Source organism: Myxocyprinus asiaticus, chromosome 24, assembly GCF_019703515.2.
Source record: "Myxocyprinus asiaticus isolate MX2 ecotype Aquarium Trade chromosome 24, UBuf_Myxa_2, whole genome shotgun sequence".
Classification (NCBI taxonomy): domain Eukaryota; kingdom Metazoa; phylum Chordata; class Actinopteri; order Cypriniformes; family Catostomidae; genus Myxocyprinus; species Myxocyprinus asiaticus.
The window spans coordinates 11,511,317-11,529,045 of record NC_059367.1 but is presented as its reverse complement, the minus strand read 5'-3'; the positions used below and the strand labels follow the sequence as shown (position 1 = coordinate 11,529,045).

Genomic DNA, 17,729 nt, shown 5'->3' with positions numbered 1-17,729 from the left:
TACCTCAGATTATGCTAAAAATCACAATTTTCCCAGCTTTTATAGCTAATGCGCATGCGCATTCTCGAGTTGATTGAGAGGCGATGCCTTTATCGAAAAGGTGATTGGCTCTTATGTGTTAGGCAGGACTTCCTATCTTCATCCGTTGATCGTTGGCTGCAGTTGGGCGTTCTAATTTCTCCCATTAATTTTAATAGAAGTGGCCCGCCTCTGCTAAATACTCTCTGATGCAACTTCAAAGTAAAAGCGCTTCATGTGTGCTATAAGTAAATGTCTTACTCACTGTGCACTGTATGTACAATTGGTTTGATTCTGTATTTTTTGAGTAAATGTGATTGCTAACGTGGACATGCCATCCATGTTTGCTGGACTACTGTGTGTGCTGTTATTTCCTTCTTTCTTATATATTAACAATTTCTTCATGTGCAAATAAATTACTAAAATTTGATGACTAAACAGAAATCAGAAGAAACTGCTATCTACCATTTAAAATATAATATTATTTATATTTATGATTTTGTTTTTCTTTTAAGTTTTTTTTTTTTAAGTTTTTTTTTTAATTGAGTAAATATAGTGCTAAATTAGCAATTTTATGTTCATGTTATTTACTATATGTTTGATATATCGGCATCGGCCATTAAAAAACCCATATCAGTCGACCACTACTTTTAAGGATTTAAAAAGGTATGAATGACATGAAAAATTATGTTTTGAATATCAAAATATTTCTAAATACTTACAATATGTCTCTCTTTTTGGTCAACTTTAGTTTTGGTCAATTTTACATTTATACTTTATAATTTTTTAAATAAAAAATACAAATCATTTTTAAATATACAGTATTTTTATATTTATATTATATTATGCAATAGTAAAAAATGTATTTCCTAATTTCTTCACTTTCACCCATTATTTTAATGCTCTGATTAAACCCACAGCCCTTATTTGTCATGAAGCAAAACCTTTGAGATTTTGTTTCATAATTTTATCACTCCATAGAAATAGAGTAAGTGTGCATCTCCTCCTCTTTGTCACTGCATATCATTAACACAGCATGTATGAACCAGGAACATTTGCCATTACACGATCATTTAAAGCAAAATGGGAGCACTTTGCGTTCACTATCACAGTTTATACTTGTTTGTTTACATTTTCGTGGGAGTTTGGCACAAGCCTCTGCTGACAGCGCATGCATTAGGGCACTTCACGCGCTCTTCAGGACATGAACTGGTTGACCTCCACGGTGCGGCTCAGTGACGCACGGACTCGGAGTTCAACTGAATGACACACAAACCTGCCGTTCATGGCATTTATACAGTATAATCGCTTAAAATTCCCTTATTTGGGCATTAAAATATGATTGGAATTTGAATGCCCAATAATCACGGTTGTCTCAAATAACCACGGTTAGATGAAATAACCACGACAGGCCTAGAGCATTCATTTTTACACATTTGAATTGAGTACAAAAGTAGAATTTCTAAATATTTTCAAGTTCGTGCTTTAACTTATTCAAAGTTGAAGGTACTTCTGCTATATTTACTTCACCAAAAAATAATTTTTCAGTGAAGGCCTACATTCAATGCAAATTCGTTTGTACAAGCATGTACAGGTATGAAAATCTGAAAAAATGTAAAGCATGAAAATAGCCCACACCCTTCATCTTAAAAGGTATTTATAACGTAAGAGTTTTATCCAAAACAACACCTTTAAGGCACTTTAAAATAAAATGACATGTTCATTTCACTAGAGGAATGTGATATTTTCATATTTCAGACTCATCTTTTGTCAAATGCTATCACCGGCAGGAACTAATGTTGACAAAGTGTTAGGATGTGAGTGCCTTAGGTTGTCCATTCAACAGTTACAGTCTACTTTGTGATGCAACTACTGCATGGCGTCAATCAAAAAGATTGCGCCTGACACAAACACACATTTGCACAGGCACTACCTTAATCAAACACTCATTAATCTCCTTCCGTTCTTGCCCTTTTCCCTCTCCCTTTCCCTCTTTGCACTGAGTAATTGTACTTCTCCTGCCTTGGAGGCATTCCAGACCTATGGTTCCTAACAATCTCCACCTCATCTTACATAGACTTGCCACACCTTTACCCTCTCCAGTTGCCACAACAGAGTGGGCAGGACAGAACGCATCGGAATACTGGCATCTTCCATATCTTATGGAATGTTTCCACCACCAGCATTCTACCAAACCTACCGACTTAGTCATTCCACTTGTGCTCTGTTATGATTACACATCATTGTGCAGGTCTAAAAAGAGCCTGCACAAACCAGTCAATGCCTATAGTGTCTGCATTTCATTTCTGAGACGAGTGTGGTTATTTGGAGTGTTTTTGATGAAGGGTTTAGGCAGACATCCTCTAAGGAAATTAAGACGAGACAGTAAAGCCAATCACGTCACCAGGTGAGGGTGACCGCATTTGCTCATTCTCAGAGATAATACAGCATAAGCCTTCTATATTTAATGTATTTAAGGAGCGTGGTCGGCAAGACCCATTAGGGTGTATTATAAATTAATTGAATCAGCCAAGAGTGGTCTTGTGAACAGGAAGTGTTGGCACACTGTCTGAACACGCATCATGAGCAGCAAGGAGTCATAGTGTATTTTACGTCCATGGTTAGGGAGTTGTCATCCCCACCAGTGCATTTTATTACGCTGTACATTACAGAACATAATGTTTGGTTCAAAGTAGTGGTCGACCGATATGGGTTTTTTAATGGCCGATGCTGATATCCAGAGAGCAGGGTGGCCGACAGGCCGATACAATGCCGATATATCACACAATTTAATATAGTAAATAATATAAACATAAAATTGCATATTATAAACTTTTAATTAGCACTATATTTACTCATTTTCACACAAAACTTAGAAAGCAGTTTCTTCTGATTCCTGTACAGTCATCAATTTTTTATTTATTTATTTGCACATGAAGAAATTGTTAATATATAAGAAAGAAGGAAATAACAGTACACACTGTAGTCCAGCAACCATGGATGGCATGTCCACATTAACAATCGCATTTACACAAAAAATACCGAATCAAACCAATTGTACATACAGTGCACAGTGAATAAGAGATTTACTTGTAGCACACGTGAAGCGCTTTTACCTTGGGCTGCATCCGAAAACATAGGCAGCGGATTTGCTTCCTTGCTGCCTAATCAGTTAACGGCTTAACTGACATCTGTTTTGAATGAATGGAACTCTTAAGGAAAATGGTCTCCGAACAGTTTGAAAAGCACCTTATTTTCAACCTACCTCCGTTTACAGCCTCCGGAGGCAGCATTTTACAGTTTTTGGACGCAGCCTTGAAGTTGCACTCACGCGCTCCAGCGCAAGCCTTAATCTCCTGACAGTTTAAACGGCCTGGATCGCCTGTTTAGATTGTCACAGGTCAGACTGTCATGATTTGTAATTGAAAGGAACTTTTGATCCTGAAGTTTTGATTCTGGCGGATAGAATACACACTTCAGAGGAAGATATTAGAGGAGCGCTCGACAGGAGCTCGACGGGAAGAAAACGCTGGATTTTCGTGAGGTTCGTGAATTACATCATTAGATATCTGCATATTTGCAGATGGTATATATGATTAGTTTTATTGATATTTGCCTTTTTATCATTAGACAAGACAGTTAAAAGTTACAGCGAACTGTTGAGGAGAGAGAGGGAGAATGAAACAAGCAAGCACTTTAACATTATGAGCTCAAACGAACCATGACTGGTCATTTACATGTCTCAGTCAACTTCACATGCAAGCAGGTGTTTCTCAGCGCCCTCAAGAAAAAGAAAAAGAAAAAAAAAACAGCCAAATAGGAAAATGTACTAGTGGTCGACCAATATATCGGCGAGGCCAATAAATTGGCCGATATTCTGACTTTTTCATTAACGGCATCGGCCGACCACTAGTTCAAAGGTCCATTATAAGTATAAAATGAACCATACTGAAGCTTAAGGGTGTGATAAAACATTATCTAACTATGTGAATATACAGAACACTCTGTTTCATAAACTTGCCGTGGGGTGAACATGCCGCCCAAACAAATAAAACACCAACACACTTACTGCACAACATAAAAACATATAAAGGCTGGGAAAGGGAATGACGATGACACCTTAACAGAGCAGATGCCAGGAAAAAGCTGATGATAAATGCTGTTCTACTGAATTTACCTCTAATATAATATAGTGTCCAATCTGAGGGCCCCACCAGTCTGCTAGGTGCTGTTTTCATTGAATTGTGGGATTACATAGCCTACTCAGCATTTCAAGACATTTTGTAGCGCTGTACTTAACTGATGTGACCTGAGAATTTAAGGATGAGATTCACTTGGGGATAAAATTTGGTCTATAAAAAGCTGAAAATGCCAGCAGATAAAGAATGATGACAGCTTATGTTGCTCTAGAGAGAAAAACAGACATTTGATGAAAACTGCAACAGAGTTAGCCATTTACAGCATGGTGTTCAGACAGATCAAAACAGCATTCTTCATCTCCACCACCGCCTCCAATATAAGAGAATTACTCATGGGGGGCTTCTAATCCAGATTTTAATTAGGATAAAATAAGAGGACAGAGCCGGATAAGGCTGTTAAAATAAACCAGGATAAGCAGATAGCCAGGAAAGCACAGGCACCCAATTTTACATTGAACACCGACAATAGATGAAGATGAAGCAAGTTGATAACTGCCTTGTGAAAAGCTAGAGAAGCTTAAAAACCATGAAATCAACACTACTATACTGTTTGAGCTTATGGTCAATAAATATGGCATTCTAATGACCTCTAGTGGCATAAAACTGTCTAAATAGAACCATGGGCCAAGAAAGTGCCTCAATTGAAGTGTGCACAATGAAAGAGAGAAAAAGAGAAATTCAAGTCTCAAAGCTTTATAAAACTTGATTTTCCCTAGGCAGCTTATATTTAGCGGTTTTAGTGCAAGCTGTCTCACATATCAAAAAGTGGATCGTTAAATTGAGTTTAGTGCCTAATTCCAATCAGCTTGCATCCTGGGAAATCCAACACAGTGCACTTGATCCTTTAGAACAAACAGATAATAGAAAAATGTGTTAATGTAACACAATTACAATGTAATTACAGCAACACTTTGTCTGCATACCAGAAATAAAATTATGTGAATTCAATCAGCTTTTTGTAATGATGTATACAACTCTGATGCCAGAACAACTATGAAACCCACTGAAAATCATCTCTGATGTTCACTCAGAATTATAAAACGGATGGTTACAACTCTTCATACTGATTGCATGAGCGGTGTTCAAAGACATTGTAAAATGCCAATAAACACACAACTGCGTCAGCACATTCTACACCAATATAATTTGCTGTTGCATGGCAACTGGAATAAGCCTACATTTAGGATAATGATCCATTTCACTTAGTGATACAATTCATTATAGAGTATACAGCACATAACCGAAACTGTAAAGCCTAACTCTTCTTTTTGTCATCCCTAAGAACATATCTTACCCATGGTAAAATCACTGTAATGCAGTTTGTCGCTTCTCATTCCTTCATCATACTGTAGAAATGCATGAATAGAAATTGCATACAATGCATAAAAGGAAAATGCATACGTTTTATATTCAAATTGTTTGCGTTTTGAGAAAATCAATCATTTTGGGCACTTTGGGTCTGCATTAAATTCAGGGCAGCACTTTGCACATCCTACTGAAATAATGAAAGAATGCTGGTATGGGACAAAGTCAATAAATAAATGAAAAGATTGTGGAACTGGCCCTGTGACCTCAGAGTGCCGGCAAGCTGACTCATTGGCTGTCTGCAGTAGGGCTGTCAAATAAAAAATAGAAATTCGAATATGTCAAATTTAAGAAAAAAAAAAAAAAAAAAAATCAAATCACATTCGAATGCTAAACTGTGTATTCGAATTTTGGATGTGTGCCAAGCACTGATGATGACTTCAGATCAATCGCATTCTTGCGCTAAAAAAGGCTAGACACAGCGCAACAAATACAGTTTAACAGAGAGCAGGTGTCTCAAGATGCAACGGCATCTAAAAAAACAGCACTCCAGCACGAGACAGCGAATAAACAAAAACAAAACAAAACAAAAGACGTTCATCTAGCATGCGTTTACATAGAAAACAAATGACTGGTTGCAAAAGCATTCGGTGTGATCAGCCCCTTACAGCTAATGGTGGTACTTGGCCGTTGCATAAAAAACAATGTGGTATTTCACTGTTATTATGAAGCTTGAGTCGGGGGTAGTATACTGTGGCATCAGTAAGTGTAACACCATGTGTACTGTATACTGAAGCATTTACCCCCCTCATTTTTTTTTTTTTTTTTTACTTACATTTGAAAATATGGAGCAACTAAAACGTAGTATTTATTTATTTTATGCACATTAGTTTAAAATGGAATGTTCTTTGCAATAATTTAATGGTGCTGTATGGTTTATGTATTTAATGAGCCCTCTTGTGGATTAAGGAAGCAACGTCAACTTAAAAATCAGCTGACTTTAAAATTCAAATATTATTTGAATTTTGAAAATATTTAAGGTAAAAATTCAAAATTAGTTTCTCTGCCCAACTGACAGCTCTAGTCTGCAGGGGATGGAAAGACGCAGACAGGAGGACATTTCATTTATTCCTTTATCCCTCTGTCTGACTACGCAGATTAAGAACAAATTGTTATGGTCATTACTGATGTAATTTAATTGAATGGAGAGAAAAAGATTTTTCTGGATCTGATGGAATCTCTTGGAGCGAGAGATGAGTCATCAGTTCTTAATGCCCTATTGGGCCGGCTGGATTTAGGGAAATAAGGGGAAAATGGGATTGGTCAACCTCCTCCTATGCCAATGCAGTCATCAGAAATTGATGGTAAATTCCTGTTGCTGATGTCATAACAGAATGTTAATGACAGTAAAGAGACATACACACTTTGCAGCAACAAAGTGACTGGTAATTATTATACTGCAAATAGAATTTGCAATTTCAGCCAACATAAACGTAAAGTTCAACGTTATGCAAAAGTGCAGTGAAGTGATTACCACTATCTCCAGCACTTTAACGTTCAAGCCTAAATGAAATAGCGTTCATAAACCAGTTTATTTCCACAATGTGACATTTCTGCTGAATATACTGAGCGGTGTGCGCGCACACACACACACACACACACACACACACACACACACACACACACACACACAGCCAAAAGTTTGGAATAATGTAAAAATTTTGCTCTTATGGAAAATCGCTACTTTTATTCACTAAACTGGCATTCAACTGATCACAATGTATAGTCAGGACATTAATGACGTGAAACATTACTATTACAATTTGAAAAATGTACTTCAACTACTTCAAAGAGCGCTTATCAAAAAATCCTCCACGTGCAGCAATTCCTGACATTTAATCGTAGAAAATATTCCCTGTCATAGGTCAGTTAGGATCACTGCTTTATTTTAAGAATGTGAAACGTCAGAATAATAGTAGAGAGAATGATTTATTTCAGGTTTTATTTCTTTCGTCACATTCCCAGTTGGTCAGAGGTTTACATACACTTTGTTAGTATTTGGTAGCATTGCCTTTAAATTGTTTAACTTGGGTCAAATGTTTTGGGTAGCCTTGCACAAGCTTCTCACAATAAGTTGCTGGAATTTTTGCCCATTCCTCCAGACAGAACTGGTGTAAATGAATCAGGTTTGTAGGCCTCATTGCTTGCACACATTTTCAGTTCTGCCCACAAATTTTCTATCGGATTGAGGTCAGGGCTTTGTGATGCCCACTCCAAAACCTTTACTTTGTTGTCCTTAAGCCATTTTACCACAACTTTGGAGGTATGCTTGGGGTCATTGTTTATTTGGAAGACCCATTTGCAACTGAATTTTAACTACCTGGCTGATGTCTCGAGATGTTGCTTCAATATATCCACATAATTTTCCTTCCTCATGATGCCATCTATTTTGTGAAGTGCACCAGTTCCTCCTGATGAAAAGCACCCCCACAACATGATGCTGCCACCCCCATGCTTCACGGTTGGGATGGTGTTCTTCGCCTTGCAAACCTCACCCTTTTTCCTCCAAACATTACATTGGTCATTATGGCCAAACAGTAAAATTTTTGTTTCATCAGACCAGAGGACATTTCTCCAAAAAGGAAGATCTTTGTCCCCATGTGCACTTGTAAACTGTAGTCTGGCTTTTTTATGGCAGTTTTGGAGCAGTGACTTCTTCCTTGCTGAGCAGCCTTTCAGGTTATTTCGATATAGGACTCGTTTTACTGTGGATATAGATGCTTGTCTACCGGTTTCCTCCAGCATCTTTACAAGGTCCTTTGCTGTTGTTCTGGGATTGCTTTGCACTTTTCACACCAAACTACGTTAATTTCTAGGAGACAAAATGCGTCTCCTTCCTGAGAGGCATCATGGCTGCGTGGTTCCATGGTGTCCATACTTGCGTACTATTGTTAGTACTGATGAACGTGGTACCTTCAAGCATTTGGAAAGTGCTCCCAAGGATGAACCAGACTTGTGGTCCACAATTTTTTTTCTGAGGTCTTGGCTGATTTATTTTGATTTTACCATGATATCAAGCAAAGAGGCACTGAGGTTGAATGTAGGTCTTAAAATACATCCACAGGTACACCTCCAATTCAGTACACCTCCTATCAAAAACTAATTGGCTAATTGTCTAAAGGCTTGACATAATTTTCTGGAATTTTCCAATCTGCTTAAAGGCTCAGTTAACTTAATGTATGTAAACTTCTGACCCACTGGAATTGTGATAGTCAATTACAAGTGAAACGATCTGTCTGTAAACAATTGTTGGAAAAATTATTCGTGTCATGCACAAAGTAGATGTCCTAAACAACTTGCCAAAACTATAGTTTGCTAATATGAAATCTGTGGATTCCTTAAAAAAATTAGTTTTAATGACTTCAGCTGTATATATACAGTTGTGCTCAAAAGTTTGCATACCCTGGCAGAAATTGTGGCATTTTGGCATTGATTTTGAAAATATGACTGATCATGCAACAAACCTGTCTTTTATTTAAGGATAGTGATCATATGAAGCCATTTATTATCATAGTTGTTTGGCTCCTTTTTAAATCATAATGATAACAGAAATCACCCAAATGGCCCTGATCAAAAGTTTACATACCCTTGAATGTTTGACCTTGTTACAGACACACAAGGTGACACACACAGGTTTAAATGGCAATTAAAGGTTAATTTCCCACACCTGTGGCTTTTTAAATTGCAATTAGCGTCTGTGTATAAATAGTCAATGAGTTTGTTAGCTCTCACGTGGATGCACTGAGCAGGCTAGATACTGAGCCATGGAGAGCAGAAAAGAACCGTCGAAAGACCTGTGTAACAAGGTAATGGAACTTTATAAAGATGGATAAGGATATAAAAGATATCCAAAGCCTTGAAAATGCCAGTCAGTACTGTTCAATCTCTTATTAAGAAGTGGAAAATTCAGGGATCTCGATACCAAGCCAAGATCAGGTAGACCAAGAAAGATTTCAACCACAACTGCCAGAAGAACTGTTCGGGATACAAAGAAAAACCCACAGGTATCCTCAGGAGAAATACAGGCTGCTTTGGAAAAAGACGGTGTGGTTGTTTCAAGGAGCATAATACGACGATACTTGAACAAAAATGAGCTGCATGGTCGAGTTGCCAGAAAGAAGCCTTAACTGTGCCAATGCCACAAAAAAGCCCCTTGACACGCCTCACAGCTTCTGGCACACTGTAATTTGAGTGACGAGACCAAAATAGAGCTTTATGGTCACAACCATAAGCGCTATGTTTGGAGAGGAGTCAACAAGGCCTATAGTGAAAAGAATACCATCCCCACTGTGAAGCATGGTGGTGGCTCACTGATGTTTTGGGGGGCGTGTGTGCCCTAAAGGCACGGGGAATCTTTTGAAAATTGATGGCAAAATGAATGCAGCATATTATCAGAAAATACTGGCAAGAAATGTGCATTCTTCTGCACGAAAGCTGCGCATGGGACGCTCTTGGACTTTCCAGCATGACAATGACCCTAAGCACAAGGCAAGTTGACCCTCCAGTGGTTACAGCAGGTGAAGGTTCTGGAGTGGCCATCACAATCTCCTGACCTTAATATCATCGAGCCACTCTGGGGAGATCTCAAACATGCGGTTTATGCAAGACGACCAAAGACTTTGCATGACCTGGAGGCATTTTGCCAAGATGAATGGGCAGCTATACCACCTGCAAGAATTTGGGGCCTCATAGACAACTATTACAAAAGACTGCACGCTGTCACTGATGCTAAAGGGGGCAATACACAGTATTAAGAACTAAGGGTATGCAGACTTCTGAACAGGGGTCATTTCATTTTTTTCTTTGTTGCCATGTTTTGTTTTCTGATTGTGCCATTCTGTTATAACCTACAGTTGAATATGAATCCCGTCAGAAATAAATGTGTTTTGCCTGCTCACTCATGTTTTCTTTAAAAATGGTACATATTATAGGGGGCCTGGGAGCTCAGTGGTAAAATACGCTGACGACTACCACCCCTGGAGTTCGCTAGCTCGCTAGTTCAAATCCCAAGGCGTGCTGTGTGACTCTAGCCAGGTCTCCTAAGCAACCAAATTGGCCCGGTTGCTAGGGAGGGTAAACTCCTCGTGGTCGCTATAATGTGGTTCATTCTCGGTGGGGCGCGTGGTGAGTTGAGCGTGGTTGCCACGGTGGATGGCGTGAAGCCTCCACACGTGCTACGTCTCCATGGCAATGCGCTCAGCAAACCACGTGATAAGATGCGCAGGTCGTAGGTCTCAGATGCGGAGGCAACTTGGATTTGTCCTCCGCCACCCGGACTGAGGCGAATCACTACGCAACCATGAGGACTTAAAAGCACATTGGGAATTGGACATTCCAAATTGGGAGAAAAAAAAAATGGTACATATATTACCAATTCTCCAAGGGTATGCAAACTTTTGAGCACAACTGTGTGTGTGTGTGTGTGTGTGTGTGTGTGTGTATGTGTGTGATATATATATATATATATATATATATATAGGAAAAAAGGTAGGGGAAGGTTTATCCATTAGGAGCAGATTTGATCATAAAAAGTGATGACAGGTGGCTGGATTGAAGGGGTTGGAAAAAATAAAAAGGGATTTGTGATGTAAGCCAAAAGATAAAGTTTTCTCAGAGACACACAAATCTATTACATTTCTATAAAATATTACGAAGAAAATACGTTTATTTTTTCCTTTAAAGGGGTCATCACATGAGAAATCAAATTTTCCTTGATCTTTTGACATACATTTTACGAGGTCATTGTAATATAAAAACATACTCTAAGTATCAGAACTGAAAACTTCCTGCAAAAACAGCTTGTCTGGAATTTGTGGAACCTGTGACGTCACAAGGACCAAATACATCTGCATATGGCAGCCTCTTCAACAAGACGTCAATGCCTATTTTTCTGTCATTGCACCATTGGCTTCACCCACTGGTGTTTAGTCAGTAACCAAGGTGTAGAGGAGAGAGATGTGTCATGGGAGATGCATCTACACCAAAGGATATTTACATTAGAGCTGGGCGATATGTAAAAATTATTTTAAATCGATAATCGCCTTAAAAAAAACATAGTGATATCTGATTACATCGTCAACCCCCCTGCAGAGGGTCGGTGAATTTTTTGTTTTATTGATTTTGCTTTAAAAACTTTATTTATTGAAACACAAAAAACATATACAAAAGACACCTCTACAAAAAGCTCCAGAACCTGGGGCTGAACTCCTCTATCTGCCACTGGATCCAGGACTTCCTTACCAGACGCCCCTAGATGGTCAGGATGGAAAACTACACCACCTCCAGCCCCCTGCTTTACTCCCTCTACACCAATGACTGCTCAGCCAAACAAAGCTCCAACAAGTTGAAGTTTGCTGATGACACAGTGGTGGTAGGCCTCATCACTAACAATGATGAGAAGGCCAACTTAGAGGAAGTGGATGTCCTCTCCACATGGTGTCACAATAACAACCTCTCCCTGAATGTCACCAGGACCAAGGAGATGATTATTGATTACGGGAGGAAGCAGGTGAGGAACTACAGACCCCTGATGATCAACGGGGCCACACTTAAGAGGGTGAGTGGTTTCAAATAGCTTGGGGTCCACCTCACAGAAAACCCCTCCTGGACAACACACACAAACAGTTTGGTGACAAGGGCACGCCAGCGTCTCTACCACCTACGATGCTTGACCAGGTTCAAGGTCTTCCATAGGGTGCTGAGGGCTTTATACGCTGGGGCTGTTTAGAGTCTTCTCACAGGGAGCATTACAGCCTGGTTCGGAAGCACCACGGCCCAGGATCAAAAGGTGCTCTCCAGAGTGGTGAGGACAGCAGAAAAGGCCATCAGGACTTCTCTCCCCTACATCACAGACACCTGCACCCAGCGATGCAGGACAAGGACCAGGAGAATTATCAAAGACTTTCACCACCCCGGATATAGACTCTTTTCAGTGCTCCCATCAGGGAAGCGCTACCGGATGCTGAAGACCAACACAGAGAGACTCAGGAGATTTTATCCTCAGGCAAGCCGGCTACTGAACGGGGACACTTGAGAGAGTCTTTATATTCCAGCTTCCCACAGACACAAAACAGCTTGCACTATAATTTTAATTAAAATTAACTAAAACTTTTGCACACTGTATAGTTCTGTATACGGTGTACATTTTTACAACCTAACCCTAACCTAACCCATTTTGCATATTTTCTACTATATTTTATTTATTTACCTTATATTTCTTTATAGTCTATATATACTTGCACCATGAACCATTTCTAAATTCAAATTGCACTTTAAACCAAACGAAAACAGCAATAAAATAAAGAAGTGATCTCTTATTTAACCACCTTATTCAAACATTTACCGTCGCCAATGGCTCCATTTGCCATCACGCAAGCGTCCATCAACAACACCAGGTGGAAAATTACTCATAGCCTACAGATTAAGAACTAAAGACAATCATAAATGTAAAGAACATAATAATCATAATAATAAAGCCTAATAGATTCCCTTGTGTTCCCAAAATAATGCTGCCAAATGTGTTCTTATCGAATGTGTTTGTAATGCATTGTGGTAATACAGTTAATGCTGCCTAAAGAAAATAAAACAGAACTCAATTTTAGGTTTAATGTGAACATGTCTTGTATTATTATATAATTTAATCACTTTCGTCTTTGTTTCTTTAATACAAAGATATTACTGAACCTGCAGATTTGCGTTCACAATGCATGCTGTGTGGAAATAAAGCGAACTAAACTCACAGCACCTCCCGAGATAATAAGAGATAATCTGTAGCATTCTCATAGATTACATTATTCTTGTAAACAGTTTTCAGATTAATGAAACAGAAAAAAAAAAAAAAAAGAGTGAAAACTCTTTACATATGCTTGTTCCATGAGACAGGCTTGCGCTGCACGCATCTGAACAAACAGCGAATCAGACACAAGCAATGACGGCTTTTCTTTTGTCTGTTCTTAAAAATATAATAAAGTGTGTTTCTTCAAGCACGTGTCTTTGTGACAAACAGCATTTCTTGTCATGTGTGACTCTGAGACGTCTTACAGGTCGCCGCCTGTTACGGGTAGATGAGCAAAATTACCCACATATGAAATACATATGGTCGAGGAGCTTGCGAACTATATTCAGCCTTGTCGCATTTTGCGGGTGGCAGGTGCTAGTTTCATACCCTGGCCACTGTTTAATATATTTGGTGACTCCCCAGATCCATGGTTTTGCCATTTCCCAAAATTGTCGATCATCGTCTGTTCGCAATCGGCACTGGGATCTTTGTACGACATCATCGATATCCGATTACATCGTTCTATCCCCTGCCCTAACTTACACAGGACACCTTCATGTGCCTTTCTGGAAAAAAAATTTTTCTTCTACATAGCCCTGTGTATAAGCAAACACAGAAGATGTGAAATGTGAAGACCAGCATCTCTGCTTTGGCCTGTTGAAGCACCCCAACATCACCATCACCATGTATTACGTTGTGTATTCATAACAGCGTGTATTGTATTGTATGCTTGTAAACCTGTCACAGGAACTGTTATTGAAGGCTGGGGCAGTTAAAACACTAGTGGACTGCAAATCCGTAAGTAAACAATTTAATTCATGAATATTTCATATGTCATGACTGTTTGATAGTTTATGGTGCTGCTTGAGTGAACAGTTTAATATGTTCAGATTAAATGTGTTGGATGTGATTTATATGTTAATCCTGAAATTTAATTTTATAAATGTTGTGGTCTTGTGGAGTTTGTTCATTCTCTTCGGACTGCATTTCAAATATGGCTCTATTGGAAGGTCTGCACGATGTTAGCCAATCACAACAGTGTGCGTTTACATTGAAGTCTTAAAGGGTCAGACATCTTAAAACCGAGCATTTCAGACAAAGGGCCAGAGACGGGGAGGAACATTATTATATTTCCTATATGGCCACAAGGCTCTAACTCACTATACTGCACAGAGTGTTTGTTCCACAGTGACTGGTGTGACCAAGCTAAATAAATTGAGATCAGATCTTTCCTCCAGACCGAGACAAGAACCAAAGATGTTCCATTCTCCTTTCATGACCCTTCAGCATTAGACACAAGGTGTGTCTGATCCAAGTTTGGCATGGCAGTTTATAATCACTGGTATGACAGTCAGGCCTGTAACCCTACAATTATTATACTGATTATTCAGATGACTTTTAACCACTGCTATACGTCAGGCTATAAGGGGTGGGAGTAAAAATAACTCATCTGCGGCCCATGCAGGTCAGAGTTTCCAGCCGAAGGGGTTCAACTGTCAAGATGTGAAAAGCTCCTCTCTGGCATTGATCAACCCACCCAATGGAGAAGAGACCATCACTGGGCACAAGGCTCCAGGGAAACCCAACCTAACACTGCCTTTTCTACCTGTAGGTAGTAGACTACTGACATCATGTTCGCTCCAATCCCAGTGTCGCCTGATCACAACGATATTCCTTCTATCTTTGGCCTTTGCGTTGTCTATATGCATCTGAAGTCAGTTGATGTGAATGCTATGCTATAGCTTAGGGCCACTGAGGTCATATGTTCCAGTATTTATGAATTTAGCTCGTAAAAAAACCACACTCTAGTTAACTTTCTTTGGGGAAAAAAAAACACTACAAAAAATATCAAAAGATAGCATCTATCCTCAGGATGAAACAAACTTTCTGAATACTGAACAGTATACATGTGTGTGCACAGCAAAAGACAGTATCTTTGCTTCCTTAGAAATTTGAACCAATGTGCTTAAGTCACAATAATCCAAACAATGTATGGCACATTATTGCAATCGATGCTGCACAAACAATATCACATTCACTCATGTGCACTTGTGTTCCTCCTTGACAATGAAACAGTGGTGAGTCAGTGAAATCACTCCAGAGTGAAATAGGAGAAAGCGGGTGGCTTCCCTAGCAGCTTTCCCACCAAGTGCTTCATAATAGACAATGAATGCTATCAAATAACACAAATTGTCATCAGACAACATTTCTACAGTCAGGAAAGCATTCTGTCTGGTCTTCTCTATCAGTTTAGTTACTGCCCTTAAACGACTATAATTCTCCAATTTAAAACTAAGTTAACAATAATATCATTCTTACCTGCAAATTTAGCTGATAGAATTTAAAAAACTAATTTGCCTTTTAGCTGACACTTTTTCTGAAAAGTGACCCAAAGTTAATTTATTACATGTACAACACCCTGGAGCAACATATGGTCCCCCTGGAATAGGTACAATAGTGCAAGTTCATAGATCACCCCTTACTGGGCTGTGAACTTACAACCTCTCAGTTACCAGCCTAGCTTTCTAACCAAACCAGCACTTTACACTCTACAAAGGTCAGATTATCATAGTGGAAGATGACCAAACACTAAGCACAAGTTTAAAAATAAATAAATAAATAAATAAATAAATAATAAATAAAAACAAAACACCATTTTAAACTCTCAAACTATTCATTCAAAGTCATCCAGTCACTAAACGTGTCAAAGTAGGTGTTTCTTATAGAAAATAGGGGGTTTAGCTGGCTAACCTGAGCCCTTAATGATCAAGATTTCTGAGGTTCTGTCTCAAAACCTGGTGAACAGCCTACCAGCATGTTTAGCCGTCATAGAAGCGTTCGAATTCGCACATGATGTAAAAAACATTCAAATCGAGCATTCGAACGCCCTCGTGATAGCCAAATAATGCTGTCTAACTAGGCAACTCTCTTGAATTTGCGACACAGCTCGAGTATTTCCTCTAAGATCTCAACATCTCTCCGGACAGCACAGCTCCATCCTCCACCGACTACCGTATGCATGCCGGATGAATAGACCAGAATAAACACTCACATAAATAAACCTGCAAACTGAACACAACTGCATTCATCTAAATGTGCCCATACCTGAGTGTTGGGTGAAGATATTGACTCCTGGATCTGGCATGGTGTTAGCGGCAGCAGCAGTGACTGCTGCCGCAGCGGCGGCGGATGCAGCAGTCCTGCCCGGTGGCGTCCCGGTGATGTTACTGCCGTCTCGGGGTCTCCTCCCGGAACTGCTGGACCGATTCGCTCTGCACTGCTGAAGCTGCTGTTGTCCCTGCGGTGGGGTCTGAAGCCCCGCGGAAGCCCCTTCTCCCACGCGGCCTACCTGTTGTCCCATCCTGCGAGTGTTCTGGGTGGGAAAACAACACAGATCCGTGGAAAGACCCGCCGTCCGTTTGGATCGCTCACATCCCCCAACCACACCGGCTGTTCTGCACAGGATGGTAGTCTTCCTCCTCTTGATCAGATCACCTCTCCTCCTCCTCCTGCTCCTCCTGCTCTCACTCACCCTCCTCTACCGGACCGGACCGAGCTCCCTTAGCTTAGCTTAGCAATCGATGTGTGTTTGTATGTGTATGTGAACCCACCCACCACCTAACAGCGTACAGCACACAGTCAAAACGTTCAGTTCTACTAAACAGCACCGGATAAGCGGCTACGTTAAACGGCAATGTACGATCCTCTGGCCCCCCCGACTGTTTCTCTTAGAGCGGACCCGCCTGGGGTCGTTCAGTTCTGCTCCAGCCGCTGCGAGCCCCCTCCGCCGCCGCCATCTTTACCGCAGAATCAGTGGCGTGCGCTTCACAAGGCAATGACGGAGAGCGCGCACACTGCACATTATTGCAGTGATGCAAATATTCTATTTAACGAATCGCTGCCATTGTGACGCATGTATAGGATGTTGTGACGTAACTGAGGCTGAAAAGGTGTGGACTTTTATTTATTAAAAATACTTTTATTTAAATATTAAATTAACATTTTCTTTGTTTTTATATTTAATTTTATTGATGTGATCATTATCATGTGGCCATTAGTATTTACACAAATGTCAACTTATTGTTTTAAAGTGAAAAAATTACTAGATATATTTAATGAAATATTTGTTTTTTTATTCATGTTTAGCGCACAGTTCATATCATTACTGTTCTGACAACATATACCAACTTTAATACTGTAAAATAATAATATATACAGTTTTCCTTGTATTCTCATAAACACTTGGATCACAGTTGGATAGTGACATGGTGGGTTTGGAACTTTTATTTATTGTTATGTTTTTATGGACTAAAATTTAGTTAAAATAACTAAGCTGTCTTTGTATGGTCCAGCGTGCAATTCTTATTTAA

At 39.6% G+C, this 17,729-nt stretch overlaps 1 protein-coding gene across 1 annotated transcript in view; it reads right to left on the bottom strand.

Annotated features, from left to right (window-relative positions):
• Positions 1-17,729, bottom strand: part of abl2 (c-abl oncogene 2, non-receptor tyrosine kinase) — a 46,907-nt gene extending 29,178 nt beyond the window's left edge. The window contains exon 1 of the mRNA XM_051653412.1: positions 16,465-17,729. Within this exon, the coding sequence (XP_051509372.1) occupies positions 16,465-16,720 (256 nt within the window). The 5' untranslated portion in view covers positions 16,721-17,729. The remainder of the gene's footprint in view (positions 1-16,464) is intronic.